This window comes from Poecile atricapillus, chromosome Z (assembly GCF_030490865.1).
Source record: "Poecile atricapillus isolate bPoeAtr1 chromosome Z, bPoeAtr1.hap1, whole genome shotgun sequence".
NCBI classification, from domain to species: domain Eukaryota; kingdom Metazoa; phylum Chordata; class Aves; order Passeriformes; family Paridae; genus Poecile; species Poecile atricapillus.
The window spans coordinates 117,684,772-117,695,372 of NC_081289.1; the positions used below are offsets into that span (position 1 = coordinate 117,684,772).

General features: G+C 41.7%; 1 protein-coding gene across 5 annotated transcripts in view; it reads right to left on the bottom strand.

Moving 5' to 3' along the window:
- UHRF2 (ubiquitin like with PHD and ring finger domains 2) overlaps positions 1-10,393 on the bottom strand; it is a 78,778-nt gene extending 68,385 nt beyond the window's left edge. For all 5 annotated transcript variants that reach the window (XM_058827582.1, XM_058827581.1, XM_058827580.1 and 2 more), the window contains exon 1: positions 9,788-10,393. In XM_058827582.1, coding sequence (XP_058683565.1) covers positions 9,788-9,940 — 153 coding nt within the window. In that variant the 5' untranslated portion in view covers positions 9,941-10,393. The remainder of the gene's footprint in view (positions 1-9,787) is intronic.
- Positions 10,394-10,601: the final 208 nt, after the last annotated feature.

Below are 10,601 nucleotides of genomic sequence, written 5' to 3' on the forward strand. Positions count from 1 at the left end.
AGGCTGTAATGTCTGGCAACATGATAGGGAAAGAGCTCCTGTATGAGCAACTGCATAAATTTAGACCAACTCGATACACTGCAACAGTGTCTGCTTCTAGAAACAAAGTACAGTACCACAGAAACTCAGTAGAATCCATCACCTGCTTTTTGACTTGCAAGAACTGATATGTGACTCTGCAAGCATACCAATGCCTAGCATTACTTCATCACTGACAACTGAAATCCTTAGAGAAATGAAGTTGAAAAACAGTGTTTAAAGAAATCTATTTCACGTAGGAGAGCAGAACTATATGATGGTTTTTCTTTAATTACAATAGACAATTTTATCCCATTCTGCTGCATAAAGACACTATGAAGATTCCCTAGAAATATGTTTGGTTGGACAGCGCATTATAAGGAAAGAAACAAACATTACATGTTTAAAAAGTATTTAAGGTCACTTGTCATTCACAAATTTATATACGCAAATGAGAAACAAAAGTAATCACGTAAGTATCAGATAATCAATCTCCTTAAACTCAGCCATGATTTCTTAAAGGGTGATTAGAACATGTACTAGAGCAAAAACAACTGAACAGGCAATTTCATTTATAAAATATTACTAGCTCTTCTGATTGTACAGTTGTAAGAAAAAGATGCACTTGTTTCCTTAGCAGTAGATTTCACTTTCAGTTTGAACTCCTCTTACAGACTAGCATGCTTCAAAAGCTTTTAAGGATTCATTAACATACTCTGAATAAAACTTCACCAAAGAGCAAATAGCTTTACTGTATCTAACACTATCACTATTCTAAATACATGTAAGTTGATAAACAGATTCAATCTTTCAAATGTATTTTCATCATCATGTGTTACAGACACTATAAATTTCAAAACAGTCCTAGAGAAGGTTTTCATAAATACTTAAATGTAACACAGCACTGTCCTTACACTACTACACAAGAGCAATGCAATACTGGAATTGATACCTACCTACTATCACTGTTAGAAGAACTGTCTTGAAACATCAAGCCACAAATTACTTTAAAAGCATGTAGAAGCTGCACTTACATGAACATGAATAATCAGAGTGTGGTATGATACTGCATTACTTGAGTAAAAAAATTTGCCTGACAAGTAATTTACCAATTACTATCACATCAAGTACAAGTCCCAGCAGAGGGGCAGCTCATTATGGCTTCTACAGCATGTAGAGAGACCACCCAAGAAAGCATGTAATAATTTTTTATATCTTCATGTGTGATCCAGAAGCAGGATGACCTTAATCCAGTCATTCCACTTGACAGCCAAGATCTTTAATCTCTTATGAAAGTGTGCCTTTAAGCATCTTCGGAGGTTTTCTTTTCCAAAAAATGTGCCTGTATCTGGCAATACAGATGAAATAAACTATAATGAATGCAGATGAACTCCATAATTAACGAAGTATAATAAAAAGTTAAGTGATATCAATCACTTATTCTGCATAGGCATTACATGCACCTGGCAAATTTAACAGGAAATGCTTAAGAGTAAAGATCTTCCAGCTCAAGTTCAGTAAAAAACCTTGGTTAAGAGCTTGTTAGGAGTTATCCAGAGGGTATTGGTCTGAAAAAATCAAGACCCTATAACTTCCAGCTGGGTATTTACTGAAAGCAAAAAAAGTGGACTTCCAGAACTTCATGTATTTTCCATCTTAAGATTGATATACAAACCTAAGAACTTTTTCTGCCTGAACGAAGATGTTGGAATTAAATTCCACAGAAGCACTTAAACGTATCTCTAACCAACATTTAGTAACTGAAAACTCAACTGAAACTCAGCTTTTCAGCATGTAACAGTAAATTTTGGGCAATGAGATCAGCTCAGGACAAAAACAACACTGGGCCCTTAAGTTTATGGACTTCAGCCATTCTCAGACTGTGCTCAGTTTGCTTACTTATTTCAAAGCTGAAAGAGAACCTGACCAGTATTTTTAATTTCACATGGAAAAACTGTAACCTCCACCTGGATTCTATTCAAAAGATCGCTTAAGTATCTTTAAATACATGTATTAACCACATTCAGAGTGGTAGGCATATGGTCCGGTTTTTACTGTAACTGTGTAGTGACACTGTTTGACATGGAAGTGTTGTCTCAGCAACAACAGAGACAAAAGGTAATAAAGGGGAAATCTAGTAGCCAACTACTTCAGAAAGTTACTGCTTTTATAGATTAATATAGGTTGTCTTCAAGTGCATGTAACTCCAAGAGATCCACTTCCTCCTTAAACAACTGTAGTTTCAACAGTATTTGTCACAGGCTCCATATAGTCTGCTCTGACAAAAAATATTTTGTCTGGTGATCATTCTACTAAAACATCCCATATTCTTCTGACAGATGGGGTAGTTTTGATGCCATCAGTGATGCTTTTTATACATGTATCAGTAACTGTTGAATGTCCAAGGTATTTCCAGCCCTGAACAATAAAACTCCTCAAACAATCTATTTTATTAAGAAGATAAGAAGCAAAGATCTTTAAGCAGAGACTGCACATGCATGAGGTTTACAGGCTCTTTCTTACATGTCTACAGCAGAACAGTTCTGAAGTGTGGGCTTGGGCTTGACCACACTCTCTCGACACTGAGGATTTTACATATATATTCTGCAGTCATAAACACAGTCTATTCATACTGGTTTTATTCTGGTATTCCTGTAAGTTTCCTCCTAACTCTCCCCTCCTTATTGCTGCTGGCATTTTTAGCAGAGATCCTAATACAAACCACATAGCTGCATCTACTAGTCTTATAGATTTGTTTTCATAAATAGGAAATAACTTCTATCGTGCTTGAAAAGAAATACCAAAGAAACCATGGCTCACCCTCAGAAATAAAAAAAACCAACCCCAAGTTAGACTTACTGGTGCTTTCTGTCCTTGATTTGGATTTCATGGCTTGCTGTTAAAAAACAGATGCAAATGACAAATCATTCTCTCATTTCAAGAAGAACAATTTACTCATCAATTAAAAAGATTTAAAAAAATTAAAATCATTGCTCTGCCTTTGCTCTCTCTTTAGAGAAACACACAAGTAGGTGAATTATCTGCACAACGAAGCTCTCTGACAGGCTCTAGACCAGTATTCCCCCAAAATAGAACACAGACAGACCACAACATTTTGTGACACAGTAACCAAAGAAGTTATTACCTCCTGGAGAATAGGGTCCAAATTAGACTTCAGTTCTGTCAAAATTTTGCCACAAGACTCACATTTCAAAGCAGCCTACAAAAATGTTCGAAGATCTGATGCCACCAAAAATCCTAACAAGGTCACACAAACTAGTCTTTATATCAGAGAACATGCTCCCTTTTGACTGCTCATGTGTGTTATACAACAGCTAAGGACCTGTCCTCGACACAAGGAAAAAGGCAGTCATAGCACTGGATAGTATCAAATTACTTACTATCAATTAACCATATCTTAAGTAAGTATCAGTCTCAGAGAGACTCCCACAGTCTCCACAGAAAACATACAGCAAAAAGAATTCCTAGGTAAGAATATGGAAGCTTCCATATTCTATAAAAGGATTTTCTACAACTTCAGTTACAGTCAAAGAGTTTGACTGTACCACAGTGTAAACATGCTGTGTTTGTTCAACTCTCTGCACAAAGAGGAAGTCTGGCATGCTATAAAAAGCCACACAACATAGGAACAAATTACAGAATCTTGCTGCTGACATGGTCTGCAATTACACATCAATCTCGGTACAAACATAATGATAAATGTACATTAGTCATCTTCGTACTCAATCAACAAGACTAGCTTTCTCTGAGAAGACATTGACACTTTTCCTGAAGCTCTGTACCTAAAATTAAGAACAAAAGCCTACATTCTCCAATAAACAAGAGGGTTTTACACCTTTTCTAAAAAACTATACGCAGAATATATAGGTGATACCTTTTGTCTGAAAAAAAATACAGTCCAAAATAGATTCCAGCGTACAAGATTAGTACCAACACAAAAACAGCTGAAAGTCAAGAGCTGTAAGAAAAAATTTCTTGACTTTATCAGAAGATCATGGTGAAGGCAGCTATGTTCAGTCTCAACTAATGACTTCACAGAGTTCAAGTCTGCACTTCTTCCAAGTTAAACTTTTAAAAAGCACTTAATTTGTTGAAGATTATTTATTCCTTTCCTGAGATACAGAAAAAAAATTGTTAATTTAGATATGGTAGTTTCTTCTTGGATGCAACTCTAAATCCCATCAAAGGAACATTTACTCATTAACTTCTAGCTGGAAGTTAGAGCAGCAAGGTTTCTCTTCTTTTGCCATTCTAAGGAGCCTTCTAATTAAGTAAATAAAAGTTCACGGTGTCTTCTGGATGCTCCTTGGGATTATTTGATACGGTCATTAAAAAATTTTAAAAAAAGCAAGCATGTCAAAATATAAAGCTGCATAGAGATCCTCAGCAGCATGGAAAGAATTATCCATCCCTGTGCTGATTAGATGAGAAGGGTCAAGTACCTCCTGTGTGATGGTATGGGCTTCTATAGCAAAGGCAACTGATGTTCAGCAACAGTGGTGCCAGCGAGAGCAAATGGCTATCTGCAGCTTGTGAGGACACCTGTAATGAAGAACTGGTTATTCACTCAAGCTTCCATAATCAACAACAAAAATCTAAAAACCACACCAAAAAAAACTTCAATAGCCAACTACATTTTTACATAATTTTACAGTTAAATAATTTAGGAGCAGAGATTAAAAGCTTTTAAAGAAGAGAATCCTCTCATAACTTCCATCTGTATTATTTATATCAACATTTGATTACATATTATCATGGGAAATCCTCATCATCTAGTTGTCAGTGTAGGCCTTGCATGAGGTACATTCTGCATCTAAGTGCTTTATAATATAAAATACATTAATTTTCTAGGAGCTTCCAGATTAATTTTAAGAAGTACATGTACTAAACTATCCTAACTAAATTATGTGAATGTGTGACTCAAGTGTGCAGTGTGATTCTTGGGGATGTCCCGTGCAGGATGAAGAGTTGGATTCAAGAATCCCTGTGGGTGCCTTCCAACTCAGCGTATTTTGTGATTCCAGGAGTAAATATATATAAGTTGGCTGCAACTTCTTAGAGGTCACGTAATACTCTTGCAGCTTTCTAATAATACTTGAATAATATATGCAAAACAGTATAAAGTATTCCGTTTTCACCTATGCTTCTTCGCTTTGTCTTCAGTTTGTTTAGGTACTTTAAACAATAAAGACAATCACACCCAAGAACAGCAAATTGCATTAGTAGCTTTGCAATAACAATTTAACAAGAAGATGCTTTCAGCAAACTTCTGCAATCATACTATAAAAACTCACTCACAGGCCTACCAAGCCTACTACCAAGGAATTTTTGAGTATACACCATGAATTCACTGTGTTGGGAATTTTGGCATGCAGTCTGATCGTATCTGACCTGAAGACTCCAGAAAACTCTCCTCACACTACAGAGCAACTTTCTTCACCAAAGAATGGTCATTACTTCCCTTCTAAGGTTTCTTCAAACTGTTTCTCTAAAACAAAAAACTTAACTGCTCCAGCTGAAGATTTCTCACCCCAGATTTCTGCCTGAAGCAGATGGGGTTTGGACAGCTTCAGCTGAAAATGTTTACAATTTTCCAAGCAAAATAAAGCTGGGAAGAGTCTGTGCTAAGAAACTCAATTGTTCTATGAATAGTCTTAGCACTCCCTTTCCTGAGGGAGACTTCACAAGTATAGCTTTTCTAGCCTTCGGGAAATTCACCCAAGTTGTAAATATTAAGGACAACTTAAAAATACAGTATACAAACCTGAAGTTTGGAAGCTTAAACTCATATGAGATTCCACCCACTACTCATGTGCCAACCCAGGTCACCCAGAAGCTAGAGGCCTCATATAATAAAGGCATGCCCTACTGCCAGATTTTTAACTGTGTGTTTTACTGAAGCTACTTTACCACACACGTGTTCTCATGCAAAGCTAAAGCTCCTACACTCCTCTTACCCCTCTATTGTTTGTTAAATTTTACAGAAACAAAACCATAAATACTTGGACATTACAGTGTGGGTCTAACAAACCAGACTTTAAATACTCAACTTGCACAGCTAAGTAACATGATACATACTACAACACTTCTTTGTGCACGAAAACAAAGCTGAATTTATTCTAGTGAAGTAGGCCTGATTTGCAGCAATTTTCACCTCAAACAAATGAACAGCTTCAATATTCTCACCTCCTCCCGCTGACTTCAGTCTCCCATGAAACAGGTTAGGAGTGGTTTCCTTACCAACAAGGTTAATGACTTCAACAGTTGTTTCAGTCACTGACTCCTGCATATACTGGCAAAAAAACCTTTGGGCTCCAATGTCTTTTTTCCCCTACTTTGGTAAGCACTATGGAAAGGATACTGAGATAATGGATTTTTTTAACAGCAATCATATACAAACTTTCACCAAACTCAAATTCCAGCAGGGTGGGATGGGATGAGAGAAGCCAACAAAAGACATTAGTTCTTATCTTCCACAAACAGTAGATATTGCTGAAATACAAGAGTGTGCATGTTTAGTTATATGCAAAACGTACATAGGTATTAATACGCTTACAGTCTTACAGAGAAGCTTAAGCTCTCTGGTATGTTTTCAAATTTAAACTTCCATGTATTTTTACTGCTCTATTTTTCCAGCATTGTAACTGAAAGAAACTAGAAATCCCACAATGACTGTAACTTGGTTCTACAGAAAATCTGCTCGGGTAGGTCAAAATGCCAAGATATCTCCTTCACTTTTGTGAATAAACTGAGAATTTCTATTCTCAAGAACAGTTTCACGTGCTTTCCAATTAGGAGGGAGAATTTGCTGCTGGAAATCAAATTGTCATCTTGCTTTTCTGAATTTCTCTAAGAATGAGGTTACTCAGAGTTACCATGTAGCACAGAAAAATATTAGATGTGAATAGCCTGTAATGGGACAAGGTTAAAATACGTTGTATTCCAGCATAAGGAAATACTTGTGGCCATATAGGAAAATCCTTCCAGATAATAATCTACCACCTTCAAGAGGGAAAGCAAGGGACATCACTTCAGGTTTCTAAGTTCAGTAGACTTCTCTGCATTCTGGCTAACTGCAGAGTTAAGAATCAAAAAAAACCAACAACCTTCTCTGAAAGTTCCACCTCAATCTAGAATATGCCTTGACTTCTGTGGCTAGTAGAGTCATTCAGCTCTGCAGAAATGTGGAGTCCCAGAGAGCACAGGATGCACATCTCCTAGAGTAATACTACCTTGGTCAATCTTTGGTGTCACACGTTAATGGTAGGTACTCCTGGCAGTAAAAGAAGACACCAACCCATTCAACAAAGTAGTGCTGGCATTAGTAGTACTCCTGGCATTTACAAGAAAAAAACCCAATGTAATATAGAGTACTATACCAACACGACAGTAATACAAAGTACTTAATGACAACCCTAGATTTCCTCCAGTAGTTCTAGGGTATTTTAACCCTGAAATGAGAAGTTCTGACCACTTAAGTGCTTGCATTTGTCTTTGAAGACCACACAACAGCGAACTATAATATAGCACATTAACTGGACACAAATACTCCTAAAAAAACCTGCAAAATAATGGCTCCAGCTCAAAATCTTAGCTGAAATTGTTCTCTGCTGCAAGCTAAGAACATGATGCTGTTGAAATTCAGCCCATAAGCAATGACTCACTTAAGTTTCTACATCCTTATAACATCATATACCTCCCATTTTCAGGAAGACACTAGCCAGGCATCCCACCACTTGCAAGATTCAAGAGTTTCTAGAAGTTTCCGGAGAGACTACAGTAAGTAGTATTCGGTAGCGGGATCACAGTTCTACTACCAGACTGTACAGATTTAATCATGCTGAGCGCTAACCAAATAAGAAAAGGATTTTGCCTAGATAGTATTTTTTACAACACATACAGTAATCTTCATGGGCTTTAAAAGATTTCACCTCAGTATACTGCCTTCTGTTCATCTCACAGCTAACTAAAATAACCTTTTTTATTCTTAATATTAAAATAAATATTATTTTATCACAGCCCTAAGAGAATTAAGTTATTTAGTTTCACGTTCTCAATATCCAGTTTTACTTGTGCAAGAGCAACCCTTCTGACCTTTTTTCTTATAAGCACCATGGAAACAGGAAAGCAACCCATAATCAAGAAGGAAACTTCAGAATTAATTATGGTAATTACAAGAAAATTAACATTTACGTGGAGTGAAACTAAAAAAAACCAATTCCCTAACTCTTCACTGAAAATGATCCCAACTGTGTCCTAAACTGGATATACTAAGTACCAAACTCACAAATGCTGCTTATGTAAGCAATTTCAGCTATAATATTTCACTATCCCGTTTTCTCTAGCAAGACATCTGCTAACTAAAATGTTCACACTAATTGGTCTGGCCACTGTCAGACTACACAGAAAAGCACAACTCATTACAGACTCATCTTCCCTGCTTCTCAGATAAAGAATTTGGGGTAAAAACCTCGGGTTTGTCCCATATAAACATCTATACCCAAAGAAGTGTGCTAGCACAGAAAAAACCCAAGCAGGTTACAGAACTCCAAGACTCTTGTTCCTTCATTTGGCCTCTACAGAAAAACACATATTTGTACATAATGTTCCTTAGAGATCAGCCCTCACAAGTGCTCACTCTCACCAATCTGTAGACCACAAAAATCTAGTCATTTGCTATTGGTTCAAAAATCTAAGCTTAGCATCTAGCCAGCAATGCTTGCCTCCTGGTTAACAGTTAGACTACTATTTTTTAAGTTTCTTCCACATGTTTGTAAAGATACACACTTTATCTCCTTTGAGGCAGAAATCTCACCGCCCTGCATTACTCAGCTTAGGTGAACGCTTTAAGTTCACTCATCTGCTGTAAGAAGATGCATCTTCGCAGTCACTTTTCCTGAAATGTACCACACATTCGGTGCCTTTCCTGTCAGGTAACAACTATGCTTCACTTTCACTACTCGAGCACTGCGCACACCTCGCAGTTTACGTAACGCGGCTACAAAGGTTACACCCATCAGCGAAGTTACAGCCTGAGGCGACCTATTCGGAACAAAATCTTTCCATCACCCCAGGGGAGGGGAGGTACCACCTCACAGAAAACTTCGAGCTAGTCACCCCTGTCATACCGGCTTCCCGTAATAGGAATGAAGCGTCTCACTAGACTTATCCCACCCGGGACACGCCGGGACTCACAAGTCCAGGACACCGTGGCACCACAACTTCTGCCCGCGCTAATTAACCCCGCGCCGCCGCCTCCCCCCGCCCCGCCACGTGCGGACCCGGGGCGGCGTTTTCCTTGGAAACCACTCGCGGTGGGCCCGCTTCCCGCCCTGCCCGGCTGCGGCGGGACGGAGGAGAGCGCGGCAGCTTCCTCCTTCCCCCCGCATCCCTCCCGCTACCCTGTCACTTCGGCAGGATGAAGGCGGGAGCCGAGGGAGGAGCCTCCCACCGCTCAGGTGGGAAAACAAACACACAAAGGGGTCTCACCAAGATCCGCAGAACGGTGAAAGGTTTTACTCCTTGGGGTTTTTACTTCATCGGGTAAAACGGGGGTCCCGGACCATTCTGTCAGGGCGGGCTCCCCGCTGCCCTCCCTTCCCCCCAGACCCAGGAGTAAACAAAGCGGGAGCTCATAGAACGGTTCATGGGTGGAGACGACGGGGACCCCGAAAACGCACAAAGAGCCCGGCCCGTGGTTAGGGGAGACCCCCGAGGGTCCGCCTGAATAGGGGAGTTCCCGCCTCACCTGCTTGCCGCGGTAGAAGAGCCGCTGGCGGTCGGGGCTCACGCGGAAGGTCTCCTCGATCTTCTCCCGCAGGCACTCGATCTTGGTGAGGCGGCTCAGGTCGTCGATGGTCTGGGTCTCCGTGCCGTCGATGGTGCGGACCTGGATCCACATGGTGCGCACCCTGTCGCCTGCTCGGCCGGCTGCGAGCAAAGGAGGGGAGACCTAGGCAGGGGGTGGGAACGGGATCCGCTCCGCGGGTGAGCGCCCGCGGCGTGGGAGGTGCAGGGGAGGGGTCCGGAGGCTGCCCCCGTTCTTTGTTCGGCACGACGGGGCAGGAATTTCAAACCCCTCGGAGCTGGCGCGACCCTCCCGCCCGCAATCCGGGCCGCCCGTCCCGCTCGGCGGGGTGCGGGAGAGGGAAGGGGAGCCGAGCAGATCCCACGGCGCTCCCCGATCCCGCCGAGGCAGCGCGGATCGCGGCGAGTACCGGCGGGCCGGCGGCGGGCAGGGCTACGGGGAAGCGCCGGGAGCCATCGCCCGGCCCGGGCACTGTTTACCGGGGGGCGCCGCCGCGCTCACATGGAGGTCACGGCGCCAACGCCGATCTCGCGAGAGCGCCCGGCCGCGGCCGTGCAGACAACACGGCGGGGCGGGGGTGGGGGGGGAGCGAGGCGGCACCACCACGCCCCCTCCCGCCGCGCGCTCCGGCCGCCCGGCGGCCCCGCCCGCCTCGTCCCGCGCGCTATGCCCGGCCGGCGCGAGGCCTGAAGGGGGAGGGGTTGGCGCGCGCCGGGGCAGCGGCCGTTGGCGTCTCCACGGGCAGGCGCGGTAC